Source organism: Colletotrichum fructicola (genome assembly GCF_000319635.2).
Source record: "Colletotrichum fructicola Nara gc5 chromosome Unknown KSG_Nara_v1_contig02, whole genome shotgun sequence".
Classification (NCBI taxonomy): Eukaryota; Fungi; Ascomycota; class Sordariomycetes; order Glomerellales; family Glomerellaceae; genus Colletotrichum; species Colletotrichum fructicola.
In genome coordinates, this window is record NW_027094052.1 from 2,104,054 (window position 1) to 2,118,586 (window position 14,533).

The 14,533-nt window shown below is 53.8% G+C and overlaps 4 protein-coding genes across 4 annotated transcripts; 2 read left to right on the forward strand and 2 right to left on the reverse strand.

The window, feature by feature from the left end:
* Positions 1 to 773: 773 nt before the first annotated feature.
* Positions 774 to 2,522, forward strand: rga6 (putative Rho-GTPase-activating protein 6; the record flags this gene model as incomplete). The annotated part of the gene is made up of 6 exons (XM_032028832.2): positions 774 to 989; positions 1,069 to 1,107; positions 1,155 to 1,461; positions 1,514 to 2,348; positions 2,399 to 2,419; positions 2,474 to 2,522. 6 exons carry the CDS (start codon positions 774 to 776, stop codon positions 2,520 to 2,522), a joined length of 1,467 nt encoding a protein of 488 aa, XP_031891201.2.
* A 3,262-nt stretch (positions 2,523 to 5,784) lies between these two features.
* ssb3 (Replication factor A protein 3) lies at positions 5,785 to 6,322 on the reverse strand (the record flags this gene model as incomplete). The annotated part of the gene is made up of 3 exons (XM_032028828.1): positions 5,785 to 5,855; positions 6,008 to 6,110; positions 6,170 to 6,322. The coding sequence occupies 3 exons, from the start codon at positions 6,320 to 6,322 to the stop codon at positions 5,785 to 5,787; spliced, it is 327 nt and encodes a 108-aa protein (XP_031891500.1).
* Positions 6,323 to 7,845: 1,523 nt separating this feature from the next.
* Positions 7,846 to 8,439, reverse strand: CGGC5_v003342 (uncharacterized protein; the record flags this gene model as incomplete). The annotated part of the gene is made up of 4 exons (XM_066151113.1): positions 7,846 to 7,992; positions 8,057 to 8,150; positions 8,307 to 8,365; positions 8,431 to 8,439. The coding sequence occupies 4 exons, from the start codon at positions 8,437 to 8,439 to the stop codon at positions 7,846 to 7,848; spliced, it is 309 nt and encodes a 102-aa protein (XP_066009396.1).
* Positions 8,440 to 10,684: 2,245 nt separating this feature from the next.
* atfB (Basic leucine zipper (bZIP) transcription factor atfB) lies at positions 10,685 to 12,904 on the forward strand (the record flags this gene model as incomplete). The annotated part of the gene is made up of 6 exons (XM_066151114.1): positions 10,685 to 10,736; positions 10,883 to 10,984; positions 11,486 to 11,526; positions 11,595 to 11,803; positions 11,970 to 12,727; positions 12,780 to 12,904. 6 exons carry the CDS (start codon positions 10,685 to 10,687, stop codon positions 12,902 to 12,904), a joined length of 1,287 nt encoding a protein of 428 aa, XP_066009395.1.
* Positions 12,905 to 14,533: the final 1,629 nt, after the last annotated feature.

Here is a 14,533-nt window from a genome sequence, read left to right on the forward strand (position 1 = left end):
AGAACCAAGAGCGACGGATCCTCGCTGGAATGACATGGGACACGGTAGACATGGTAATGAGCATGTGCCAGGCGTATGGGGGCGTAACTGGGAGGAATACCAGATGGTGCGCATATTTAACATTTTCTTTCACTTCATTATAGAGGGTTGGAAGGTCTATATGGAGCAGTCGGCTACCTGGATGCATCACGAAATGAGAACATGTCGATATCAACTCCTCAGCGTACCTTTCTGTTTCTGGCCTCATGCCACCCGGGCTCCGACTTGCACCCTACGTAAGGTTTGTCGTTTGCGCGGGAAGGTGCATCTTGTGGCCAACGGCGCAGGCAATGTCACCAGTGGCTGGCTCGCAATATCATCTTGCTATCCAGGTAGGCTGGGCCGGGAAGGTGCGATCCAGTTGAGGCTGTCGCGTTTCTCGGGATACGAGGCAAGAGCAGACTGATTATAACTTTCTTTCAGCCATTTTATTGATTTGGACAGCCTGAATCCAGGCACAAACGCCTCCCCATCAAACTTGATCAGCCACTCCGACCTCACTCGCAAGCTTGCAGCGGTTTGGCATAACATAACTTGTATCCCGAGCCGAGCTGGCTGCATCCAATTCACCTGCTCAGTCTCCATCTCATTTGCGCAACTCCTTTGCGATGCAGCATTATCGCCCCGACCCATCGATATCCTCGGCCGCGTCTCGCGATGCAGAGACTGCGACCCATGCGAGCCAGAAGCCTAGCACAGCACCTACGAGCACATTACCTCCTCAACTGCCAGTAATGTCTTTCTCGACACATGATGGCCCCGATCGACAGCGCGTACCCAACTCGACCACACTTCCCGCACTTGCCAGCAGGGACAACCGTCGCAACCGGGCTCTGCCAAGCAGCGCAACATGGACTTCCTCTGCCGCGGACCTAGCCTTGTTCCCAGACACCGATGTGGTCGAGAGCCGGGAGTTTTTTGTTCAAGAGTACAATCGTCTGGCCAAAAAGGTAACAAAAAACCTGTCTGCTTTAGCGCAGTGCCTTCATCCCCATCCGATGGTCGATTATCGCTAATGCGATATGAAAGCATGGAATCCGAATTCTTGTTGTCGGGGATTTTGAAGGAGTAAGTGAATATTCCCAAGTGTGACAACAAGAGGCTAATTTCTCCAGCGACCAACGACACCTGCGGCTATGTCAGAAAAGCGGAGGTGGTGGTCGCGAATGTTTCGTTCACCTTCATCTGGACAGCCGTCCATTTCTCGACGACCATCCAGGTCGATCAAGCACAGGCGAAGTATCAGCGACCTTGCTCTAAATATGGTTGCGCATAGAAGACCGGAACGCAGAATCGTTGATCTTCAGACGATGGTTAGGCTCAGCGGCAAGAACTTCCTGTACTTGCCAGAGCCGTATGCCCCTAGCTCTCTCATGTTGCCGACTTGCTTCAGGGCAACGGCTCAATATCTGGTCCAGTATGGTATGCTCTTCCTCCTGCTCCCTGCACATGATCATAACCTTACAGTGAACAGGACCGGAAACCCGCGGAATCTTTCGTATTCCAGGATCAATCCGTGGAATCAATGCAATCTTCGACTACTACTGCGACGAGAAGGCTGGTGAAGAAGTTACCAATACGATTCGCTGCGCGTCTCTCCCGACCCATATCAACGTCGGAATACACGACATAGCGTCAGCCTTCAAGAAGTTCCTCTCCGTTCTCCCTGGCGGTATCCTGGGTACACTTTCGCTTTTCGATGCACTGGTGGCCATACAATGCCAGCTTCGGGGTGAGCCCGAGCTAAGCAGAACGAAAGAGACGAAGCTTCGAGCCCGCCTCATCGCACTAGCAATCGGTACCGTCAAATCACAATTCCAGCGAGAACTGATATGCGCCGTATTTGGTCTGCTCTCTGTCATCGGCCGTGCTGGGGAGACGGCAGCCCGCGAAGACGAGCGGGGTCATCCTCTTCCCACGTCTGATCTCATGGGATATACCGCATTAGGCATCGTCTTTGGACCCCTGCTTGTTGGTGATCTTCTAGATTCTTATACCATGAAACTGGCCACCCCGTCTGCTGGTCTTCTACTTTTCCCCCTCACGCCGCCGCAGTTAAAAAGAGAACGACAGCGCACAGCGAAAGCACAAGACGAACCACCACTTCCAGCGATAAACAAGGTCCATGTCGCGAACGAAATTGCGGAGATGCTCATCACCAATTGGAGGGAGGTCGTCAAGAACATGAGGGATCTAAGAATACTTATTAGGATTGATCAAGGAGTGGACGAAAAGGCCCGTTACAAATCCCATTGGTCTTCCAGCTCCGACCCGTTTACAATTGGACTGCCCAGAGGATGGAAAAGCAAGTCGGCCACGCCGGGAGCCACGATTGATCGGGATGGATCTCCAACTCCAGACTCTCCCACACCAACTTGCAGTAGGCCAGCCTGCTCTCTGGGTGAAATTTGGACTAACGAGATAACACGAATAGGGACACCGGCACGTTCGGCGATACCCGACGGTCCAACACACAAACTTGACGTCCAAAAGGTCCGACCCCAAGTATCTCTTTCTCCATCCCCGAACCGACTTCCGCCTGAACAATCACTCCACTCGTTGTCGACCACTGCACAAGAATCCACGGCGAATAATCATGGTGTCAAGAGAATTGGGAGCAAGCAAAGCAATGTCAAGATAGGATTTTCCAAGACCAGTTCCATGAGGACCAGAGGTACAAAGGCGGAGCGAGCCCCAGAGGAAGCAAGTCAGGCAGCAGCCTCTACATCGTCGACCACAGGCGGTCCTCCAGAGGGGAATCGCTGCGAAATCTCTCATTCTACATCTGGCAGTACTCCCGATGTACAAACACCGACGAGAGTTGGACGTCACGGCAAGCACCCGAACAACAATACTCGGGTACATGACGTGCGCATTCCGGAGAGAACTTCGTCTAGATCGACAGTCCACCAGTCAAGCGAGCCGTTAAATACCATGAACGTCAAGGAAGCCAGCGAAACTGGCCATGGGCAAAAGACCCGTCTGTCTGAGAGATCCTTGGAGCAAGTTTCGGAAGAAAACGGAGGAAAAGATGCTGGATTTGTCTCTACAGCTTTACGTCGACTTGTTGGAACTGATCGAAGCGGTGGTTCGTCCGGCAGCTCAACACCAAGAACGCCCAAGAGAATACACATCGTACCTGATGACATGAGTCCTCGAACCATCATCAGATTGAGTGGGAGTGATTCTTTAACTCCAACAGCAAGGAGCTTGTGTGGATCCGACGTGGCTCAGGAAAATTCAAAGCCCAATGTCCCAGTGCGGAAGGCTGTGGTTGCGAACGCAGGGACCCAAACGCGTGGTTTCCAGAAAGTGGCAGGGTGGAAATGTTTATCAGACAGCGACGCCCGTCGGCCTAGAAAGTCGGATATCGAACGCGAGCGACCTAACCCTCGAACCCCGCGGCATAGCGACGAGACTGACATGGAGTTCGATGACAACAGCTCTATTCAAATCACTCCGAAGGAATACTGCGCTGAAATGACAGTCCCTCAGAGGTCTCGAAATACCGGCGCAAACTCGGCCAAGGCGTTATAGGATAAGCTGCCAGCAGACGATTCTTGCGCGAAAGAGGGTTTGCAGACGATTTTGCAAAGAGACAAGGACATCAACATTCACCACCGGAATGGCTCCGTCGGGGTACCTTCGGAGGGAGATGAATCGCATGCTGGCTTACCATATATAAATGAATCATGTACGAGAAAGTTGTCACCGAAAAGCTTGGCGTCCAAAGCGGAGGAGGTCGCGCAGCGGTCCCGAGCCTCTTCTTTGCGACCGGTGGTGACGCCAGCGCGGACATCCGGAGGACTATCTAGAGTGTCTACACCTGCGCGTAAATCAACCTCCAAGCCTAACAGCGTGAAGGCCATCGCCGCGATGTTTGAAGTGGCTTCTATGGATTCGTCTTATGCACCTTCGCCGATGACGGGGTCTCGAGCGAGCGAGACTGCGCCAAATCTCGATCATTCTAGACTTGAGACACCGTCTCCTAAGTCTTTGGCATCCATGGGATCATCTTGGAGCCTTGGAAAGGCAAAAGAGGAGCAAAACCGTCAGAGCTTCAACTTGAGCAGTCGACCCAGAACTGTTCGCCAAGTTGGCCGCCGGCCTGAACACGCGCCTGCTCACCCAGAAAACCCCGTTTTCTGCCAGCTTCGACAAACCCCCGACCTCCAAAATTACCACAAGTCTGCCGCGAAAGGTCCGCATCTGAACGATGATAGAGGCCTACGAAGTTTGGGTACAATGACCCGACATCTTGAACAGCCACCTGTTGCCCAGCATGTTAACTTTCCTCGGCCTCCATCTACGCCATCACTGCGCCAACTTGGGGAATACACAATGGCTCCACGCCCGGAAAGCCCCGGAGGAAACTCGATGCTGTACGCGCAGATTCGCAGCTTGCAAAGGCAAGTAGACGCCAAGACGGAGGAGACTGCCTCGCTTCGTCGTCAGTTGGAGACGAGAGACGAAATGGATGTTGGCCTGCTCAGCGAACAGTTACGCTCGGCAAAACGCGAGTGTGCCATGTGGAAGGGGCGAGCAGAAGCTGCCGAGAAACGGGTCGCGGTGCTCGAACGCTTCACACGCAAAATTCGGTGCCTCAAAGGGGGAGATGGGCAATACGATTCGGCTGATGTGTCTTCCAGGGAGCGAGAGAGCACCGACACGACCGGAACCGAGAATGGGGAGTTGGTGACATCGAGAATCAAAATGGCATTCAGGAATTTGGATGGCACCAGAAGCAGCGATGGCGGAGCCGCTGCGTGGTGGAATACAAGGAACGGTGTTGATGAAGGGATTAAAGTTGGTTTTACTAGCACAGCTCTCCTCGGGGTTATGGAAGCAGTCCACGAATTGATGGCGGACGAGGAAGGCTATTAGGTAAACATAGCCGGCAATGTCAGGATATCGGTCACCTGGTGTTTAGAAGCTTCTTGTAGTAGTCAGTTAGGCACGAACGCGGGCTTGAATAGGATATTCAGCCCCCAAATATGAGATTAGAAAGTTGTTCATTATCATCAAGACGTTTTGTGTTCGTGATCTAGACACAGTCAAGAGCAGATGCTAAGTACTATCATCCCCCGAGTCGCGACGGATCCTCCACCTTCCAGCATCGTCCATACGCATGGCGACAGTGCCGACGGTCATTCGGCCGATGCCGTCCAGGATGGCCCCCAAAAGCTCCGAGTCGTCGACAACATCATTCACACCGAATTCGGGTTCCTTTGGGCGTGATCTGTGCCTGCGGTGCCTGCGTTCCCTTCCGTCCCTGTGGCTACGTCCCGAAGTCGTGTCCTTCGACCTGGTGGTAGATTTAGACGGTTCAGGGGATGGCGGAGTTGGTAGTAAATCTGATGGGCGGGACGGTGGTCGAGTGGTTGATGTTCCCGCATCACTGCTTTCTTGCTGGTGATGTTGACGTTGACGCTGGGATGATCTTGGAGGCGTTTCGGGATAGCGTCTCTGTGCTTGCGAGTAGGGCATTTGCGGGGTAGATTGCTGGTGATGCTTTTGTGTGAAATCAGATGAAGGAGGTTCGGGGGTGGGTGGCGGTTCATGATATCGTAACTCTCTCTGTGGTAGCTTCTGCTGCTGCTGCTGCTGCTGCTGCTGCTGCTGCGTGGCGGATGCTGTCGCCGTCGCCGGCCGGGTCACGGGTGCGGGTGCGGGTGCGGATTTACGGGGCGTTGCGGGGACAGTGACCTGTTTGCTCCCGTACACGCGTCCGGACGGCTGGGGCGGTCAATTGTCGAAGACGAAGAGGGGCTTGTGTTGGTGAGTTGCCTCTACGACGGCGGAGGCAAGTGAGTAGTCTGCAGATGATGTTAGCGTTGAGTGAATGGGGGCTGGGCGGCATAAAGCAAAAAGCTTCTCGGATGAGCAGAAGCTCAACGAGAATGCCTCCGCATTGCTGCATGAGACTACGAGACATGGAGCCAAAGGTTAGGAAACGAGGCCGACGTACCCACGCCAAGTCCCAGGTCTCTGGAGGAGAGAACTTTGATGGACAGGTCGGGGTTGACCTTGCCGACGATCTGCGCACCATTGCCATTGGTGAGGTGGACGTCCTGAGCAAAGCGCGTTAATATCTCGATGCTTCAAGTTACAAGAGACGGCATAGACAAACGCGGTTCAGAATGGCGGTGACGTTGCCGTCGGCGTCAAAGACCGCCGAGTCGCCGCGCAGCTGGACGACCTTGCCGACGAGCATTACGTTCTTGCCGACGTAGTTGTCAAGGTACTGCGCGGTGATACGCGGGGTAGAGGTAGTTTCGGCCATCTTGAGAGGATTGACTTTGTTGGCGGATGCTACGTTCTTGTTGGTGCGCTGCGGTATGAGAAAGCAAGGGTTTGATCTGCCCCAAGGTAGAGAAATAATTGGCCCACAGGTTGTTTGTGCTGACAGCGGGATCGTGCAGGACAGGGACGCAGTAGAGTCGTGTCAAGATGGCGGGGAGGGGGTGATTCGCCGTCGCGTTTTTGGCCCCTCGCGCCAACACTTATCGCGCTGTCAGGTGAAAAGCGGGGTCGAATTACCTGAATTAGATAAGCAGGAGGACCCTTCAGGGTTCCATCGACGAATGGTCCGTTCCAAGTGATCGACAAAACGTTATGTTAACGGTGGTTTGGATCGCGTATCCCGTCCTCGTCTGCCAGGCCCTTTTCGATGCTCCCATCGAGGGGGAATCGGTGCAGATGGTTCAAGAATTACGTGGCCCTGGTCGAAAGTCAATTGACCGCTTTATCAGGCTTGGTCCGCATTCAATTGGTCAGTCAGCTACTGGTAGGAAGACTTATTCCGGATGGTTCATCTTGATGGCTTCCCCTTCCGAACGACTCGCCAAAGTGGTATCTGGTGGGCCTTGGCTGCCACATCAGACGCTGCCTTTTTCGAAAACTTTTCAGTTCACCGGGATGACGTCACTCAAAGCCCTATAGCCTGTTTTTATGGACGAGCGTGCAGGTCCCGGTCGATCATTAGGATCCAGCACTGGAGCAGTGCTCCTCAATGATGGTGATGGCTCACTAACAACAGAGCCCGATCTGAGACGCGTAGATAGCAAACAGAGACATCGAGCCTGGATTCCTGGACATAGGAAGTGTGGTTCAATGCCAATGAGCCAAGAGTGCGAAGGATGAAGCTCAAATATCAGTGGTCTCTGAACTTCGGAGGTTGCGCCGTGCGGATCTCTTGGGGTCCAACCGGTTTCATTGCGGGCTTCTGACGCCATGCTTCGTCGATGCTGAGGTCAAGAATGCATGAAGGGTCCTCAGTTACTGTAAGAAAAAATTTGGGTGGTTCGTTATTAGCAGAACATTTCTAAGCGCATACACGTGTCGAGGGCGGTCGAAGCAGGGGACGTAAATCTCTTTCCCGATCAGGGACCACACGGTCTCGGCGGTGCAAGGCGGGCTGGTAAGAAACCTGGAATATTGGACACGGCAGGCAATGGAATTGCGACGGTTGGCCCGGGGCCGATTCAGGGCCGGACATGAGTCGGAGATGGGTGCCGCAATCACCCCACCATTGATACTGGCTGAGTGACCACTCCCACTCCATCAAGTTTACCAAATCCGTCGTTGCGACCCAAAGTTAGTTACGCGACGCAACCATCTGAACAAACGGCAGCCGATTGAGTTGCATCTCTCATCTGTCGTTCGTCGATGTGTTCGGCACTTGGCAGTCTAAGCTGATGAAAGACTGAGGCGAGCGTGTGACAATCTCAGGGTCCATATTAGTATCACATCTTGCAGGGACTGGGTGGTACAGACCCGGTACCTGGCTGGGGCTGGGTAAGGAGATCATGGTACAGAAACAGGGGATTTCTGGAAACTTCGACAGCCACGAACTTGTTGTGTGACGCCGACGGTTGATCTGTTTGTTTGTTTGCATCTTGCCCAGTCGGGCCACCGTTTTGCGAGGCTGTCTGGTGGGGAAAGGTACGGATTCTGCCTCAATGTTAACGGGGCGGCGTCTTGCTGCTCGAGGCGGCTCAGAAGGCATTCAACTAACACAGTACAGCAGGATATGCTCCCATATCGGGTAAACTGAGGTTGGAATTGCTTCGTTCTCGGGCCGCGATATGGGTCGAAGCAGGCGGACGGGGCTTGATGCTAGTCATGGCCCCGGTTTGCAATGATTCGGAGCTTCTCATCGGCGATCTGGCATCGTATCCCCATCTTGACGATCCAGAACATCGGTCGATGTCGATTTGAGAGTGATGGCGATCCTCTAGTCTCTCAGTAAGTCAAGCCGGGCATACCGGCTAGACAGACGTGAGAAGTTGTGCTTGAAACGGGGCATGGCCGAAAGGCTCACGTACTTAGTAAGTGCGTAAGCAGGTAGCAGGAATAGGCAAACAGGGGATTGCAGGGAAGAAGACTAACAAAAGACATGCTGTTTCCGTGGGTTGAGGCAGGTCGCAGTTATCGTAGCAGCGGGGTTAAGAAGGTTTGGCAGAATGTGGTGCGCCAATGGCGAAGGCAGGCTCAAGCGCACCTCAGCTGGCTAGGACGCGGAGGGGCATGTTTTCGGTGGTGGTGGGCTTTGTGGTGTCCAGTGTCCAGTGTCCAGTGTGTGAGGTGTGAGGTGCCCCTCACTTCCCCACCTAGCGCTCCCGAGCTCCCCCTGTTTCCCACCCCTGCGCCAAAGAGCCATGGATGCCAGCCAAGCTAGGCATGCCACGCAGGCCCTCAGCCAAAGGGAACAAGACCCGGGCCATCCAGCTCCATGCGTTGGTTCCCGGGCAATGTCAGTGTCACCTCCCGGACCTGCCCTCTTGCCAGTCACTGTCCTGCTACTGGCCTGTGCTCACCGAGCCAGTCATCAGCGCTAGGGATCTGTCGTGTGGGAGGGAAGGGCTGCAAGCCTTCCAGGGAGAGTTGATGAGGGACTCCCTGGCCTCAAAAAACCGTCTCATGCCTCTCTCTTTCTCTGGCTGTGGCTGCTTGGTGCTGGACAGAGAGCACGGAAGGTCGAGCGGGAGGGGATCTCTAGGTGGTGTCCGGCATCCGGCTGGTTCTAGCGTCAGAAACCTCAGCGGCCCACGTTGCAGCAGATAGGCACTGCGTAGCGCACTGAGCTTTCCATTGAGACTGATCTGGGCCGTGGCGCGCTATGTTTGGTGGTAACCTTTTTTACACCATGGAATTGTTACCAAACATGATCAACCGAACCTTGGCACATGTCCTAATGCCGAAAACGCCGCAGAGAAGCAAAGCAAGACCCAGACACCCAGTAGCAGTAGCAGCTAGCCAGCCAAGGTATAGGTAGTGTAGCTTTCCAGCTCGCATCCCACACATGCATCTGGTATCGTGTACCGTACTGCGCGGGCTGAGTTGCTGCAGGGAAGGCAATCAGCAGAAAACAAGAGCAGACTCAGCAGAGCACCTCAGCAAACGATAGGAGCGGCGACCAGAGCGTCAAGCCAGGTCTTGTACAGTTTCGGAGACTTTCATCCGAAGGAACAGGGGCCCAGCGGTAGCCTTTCCTGTTGAGAGCACTGGGCCCCTCTCCCTTCACCCTTTGCGCAGCAAGGCGAGCCTGTAAGAGGAAATTCGGGCAGGGTAGCTTCCTGTAGGTATCCTGGCAGAGCAGCTTCCGAGGCAGGCTCTGACAGCCCAACACACACAGAAAAGGTGAAGGCGAAGCTTGGGTGCAGCCATACAAACAGCTCTGCCCTTGCGAAGCAGCATCCGCAAACTCTGTGCGATGTTGAGAAGGTAGGTAGGAAGGCGGGATGGAAATAGCCATCCCGTGTCTGGCAACGCTTGCACCTGCACCCGCACTAACATCCTTAGCAGCACTCACCGCTGGCAGTCGTGTTGTTGCCATGTGTGCAGAGAAGGTGAGGAGGAGGAGGTACTGGACAGCTAATTAGCTGCCTCCCACCTGCCTTCCAGTCTGAGGCATGCGCTTCCATGCTTGCAAGTGCACTCCCGCCAGCACCTGCACTTGCAGAAAGGCAGAAACGTAGAAACCGGGTGCTTCAAGTAATGCAATTGTGGAAGCAGCTCCTCCTCGGCTTCCCACAACGACCTGCCCTGATCTTACCTTACCTTACCCCGTCGTGTCTGAACCTCACCTCACCTCATCTCACCTCACACTCACGCATCCGTCCCTCCCACGTTCATCGCCTGCCGGCTGCGTGCCATCCCCCAACGACATTTGCTCGTCACCCTCCCTTGCAGGCCTCCTCCCACCTGCTGCTCATTGATCGGTGCTTCGACTGTCCAAGAGCTCCATCTAACCGACCGACTCCTCTCGCCACAGCTTGCTCCCTTCCTGAGTCAACCCCATTCTTCCAGGTCATTGAAGACCGGAGTACACTCCGTCTCCCGCAGCTGCCTCTTCCATCCTCGTCGTCCTTCTTCGTAACATCTGCCGATTGAGAACGATTTTGACCTCGCCGCCGTCGTCGTCATTCATCTTCAACACATCCAACCGGTCTTGCGTCGCTTTCCGCTTATCCCTGCCCAGCCGGCGACGTCTGCTTGTGCGACTTGGTCTGCTCCATCGCACTGCAAGCACTAGCAGTGTCCACCCACACCACTACCTGAACATCCTTGCTGGCCTCTGGTGGAAGATTGCCGCATCTTCAGCATTTTGGTACCGCGTCCGGCAACACCGTGATAGCGTGCCATGATACTGGCCACTGTCGAGAATTACGGCCAGATTCTACAAAGGCATCCAAGTCGCATCGTCGATTGACTTGCTCTCCTTACCGCTCGCCTGGCCATATCAAAGCTTCGTCAACCAACAGGGGCTACCTTACCCTAGACGATAGATCGCATCGCCATCTCGAAACGGGGCCCTCTTCCGTTTCGCTACCGTTGCCAGAGCTCTGGCTTCTCATTTTGTGCCGCAACCCAGTTCGCACGACTCTCATTGAAATCGGCGGCAATATCACACCCGCTCTGAGGAAACTGGTCCTGGACTCAGGTAAGCCGATTAGACACTTTTCTCAAGTCGTCACATCCCTTCGCGAGATGTTCCAAGTTCCAACATCGCCCCCAAACTCTGCCGTTTCCGTCTGGTCGGCGGCGTCTTCACCGGCGAGTGTTGCAGCGGCCTGATCGCTCCGGCTCACCCCTTGAGCTTTCTCTTGGCCCTGCGGGCAGCACCCACGTCGCCCCATCCACAATGACAGCGGGCCCTCCGTTTCCGAGCATTTGATAGTCAAGGTATTCTCAGATGCTCCTTCTACCATCCTTGCTGCCGTTCTTACTGTCGTCCTGCCGTTCCGCTCTTCGTCCTTTGCTTGTACTCTTGTTCTTGCCGTCGTACTCCCGGAGTGCCCATGCATATCGACATGGCATTGCCTGTTGCACCGCCTCCTGTTCATCGATAATTCCTAGCTTGCCCCATCAGCCCGTTGCACATCAACCTGATCTGCCCAGACGTCATACTTTATGGTAAAGACTGACCAATTGGTGCTTGTAGCTCCATCTTTTCCCAAATCATCGAAGCGCACCTACGCTTTGGTCACTGAAAACCAACGACTGTCGCTTTTAGAAAACGTCGCTCCCTACACATACCCGACTTGAGGCAGCGCAACGGCTTGTGCACTTTCAATCATCGCCAAGTACACGGAGGCGTTGAGATTGTGAAAGGACCACACCGTTTCCCGCGCATTCCGCGCTCATCGCACTTCCGATATCCGCTTCGAACTTCCACCATCGTTCTCACCATCGACCCGGTTAGCGTTCTCGTCCTTTTGTCCTGTCGGCCATTGTCGTTACTTGAAGCGTATCTTATCGGGTAGGTGTGGGAACGACCACAATTTCATCAACTCAGTAATCTTCGACCTTTTCCACGACCAGACCATCTAGACGGAACCGATTGTCGTCGCCACGATGAACACCCCTCCCAGTTTCTTCAATGACGCGGTTGATCTTGCGACACCGACTAACGAGTCTTTCGACAGCGACCAGCCCCGGAGTCTACTGCCTCCGGAATCGCTTCCAATACAGGCCCCAGAAGCCCACACGTCTTCACCAACAATGTCGCAGAATCCATCAGTCTATATGCCCATGCCGAGTGCATGGGACCCAATGATGTCTACCATGCCCGCGATGTATGGCAATCACCAGGCGCACTACACCACCAAGCAAGAACCTGTAGACGACCGACCGACGCTGATGCATGTGCCATCTACCTCCAAGTCAAGCTCGAGGACAGACTCCACCAGCTCGATGCTCACCCAGACATCGACCAAGTCGAGCAGAACGACGATGCCATCGGGCGTCAGCCCTCCAAGAAAGAGGGGAAGGAAGGGAAAGGCGCCCGTGCAAGACAATAACAACATTCATGACGACGGCGACGGCGACGGTGAAAAGCGTAATAAGTTTCTGGAACGAAACCGAATAGCAGCAAGCAAGTGTCGACAAAAGAAGAAGGAGTGGGTAACTGACTTGCAGGAGACCAAGCAAGGCCTGGAGAGCCAGCACGCTCAGCTGCAAATGGAATATAACGGTTTGGTGGACCAAGTCACGCGAATGAAAAATGAGCTCATGTCCCATGCCAATTGCAACGACCCGAACATCAACTTATGGCTTGAAAATGAGGCCCGACGATTTGTTCAGAGTAGCGCAGAACGTGTTAAGAAGCAAAGCATCGACGCTAGTCGAGGGGTTGGTGATAGACCACTCGACATGGGACCAGGATACAGGCCCTCAATCGACAGTGAGTTTATCGATTTGTGATCTTTGTTGCGGGAAATTGACCAAGGACGTAGGTCAAATGTCTCTGATCTCCCCTACCAGATCTGAGCGGGCCATGACGAGCATGTCCTCCAGGTCTGCGAGCAGCATGGACTTCAACTATGACCACATGCCAGATAGTGTTTTCGAACAAGCTTGATGTACTGGCGTTTTATAAAGATTTTGGGCTTAGGGCTTGACCATGAGAAATGAGTTGGACGGGTATAATGATAACCAAAAGGGCATTGGTTGGAAGCAGATAACAGAAGGCAAAGCTGGAATTGCAATCGGATACCCTGGTGGATCGTCGGGCGCAATGCAAATGCCACAGAATGGAGCCTCGGGACAGGGTTCTCCAAGAAACGAGTTATAGATATGGCCACTAGCCGGGCTTCAAGGCCATTTATCAAGGGCCAACTGCCGGAGCGGAGCCATTCGCTTCCGGGTGAGATTCTTCCCAGTACACAGATCAATATCCAAAAAAGAGATTCGATGAGACAACGGTATCAATTGAATGAGAAGAAATGGGTGGGCAACTGACCTGGCTGTGCATGCTTGACTACTTACGTCGTCGATGTGACCGGCGGCTGCTCTCTTCACCATCGTTCCTCTCGACGAAGTTGCCCTCCTGGTAATTATGGGTCTGTTCCAATGCGACGACTGCCGTTGACGATGTTGTCCTTGATAAGAACTCGATCGTTCTTTTGTGTTGGAAAAACGTGTTTCGTGCTTGAGTTTGAGACGATAGCGAGCGGGCTCAGTTCGCAAGGGTAGGGCTCAGGGCGAAGCTCACACCAGAAGAGTCTTGGATCCAGATATTCGTTGCAGACGGGATGAAAGTCATATCATGAGACGGAAGCGAGTTGTCGTGTAGGAGTAGGAAGAAATGAAATAAAGTAGGAGAAGTGACGGGTTCTTAGCTACCCTTTCCTTCGTAGGCCAGCTGGGAGCTGGGAGCTGGGAGCTAGGAGCTAGGAGCTTGGGCTGTACTACTACGTCAGAACAGCTCCTCCCTGGGCCCAGTTGCAACGTCGTTGGGTGGGCTTTGCTCGCTTCGGGGCGTCTTTCCCGCTTCCGCGTCGGAGTGAGTATGCATTGCATTGCGTCCTGAGCAGTTCATATGGGGAGAAAATTACCATTGACAGGAGAGCACGGGGGTCATCGTACTGAGCGAAGTTCTAAGCTGTGTGAATGAGCTTACCTACCTCATGTTGCCCTTTTGTCTAACTCATCTCTACGTCACCAGTCCTCCTTCCGGCAGGCGACAGCGAAAACACCCCCCTTGAACGGGTCGCGTATCCGTGACTCGAAAAAGGTAAAACGCGCTTAACGGTGCCGCATGGGAGTTGGAAAAAGGAGGGGAGGGGTGTGTAAACTGCATCCTTGAACCCGCACCCTGGGTTAGGTGTTTCCTTCCCGTCGTGTCATTCATGTCGTCTTCCACTACTGCATGTATCTGGGCGGGAAACAAGGATGTGGTGAGCCCTATACAGGGTACCAGAGGACATCTTACGTCCTCTTTCCTCTGATTGCCCAGCTACAAAGGTCTTGAATGATTTTGAAGGCCATTGAAAGGTTACTGATGGTTACGCTTGCAAGCTTACTCCGTGCCTCTTATTTTCCCTCCTCTTTCCAAACGAAGCTTCATCGATACCTAGGACCCAAAGACACTTGCTTCAGTGGAGAACTTGGGTATAAATGAACATCCTGTATGGGAGTTGTCCTTGGTCGGGAAACTCTAAGTGCCCTGACAATGGATGTCGAAGGGGGGGAATGACGAGCCAAGCTG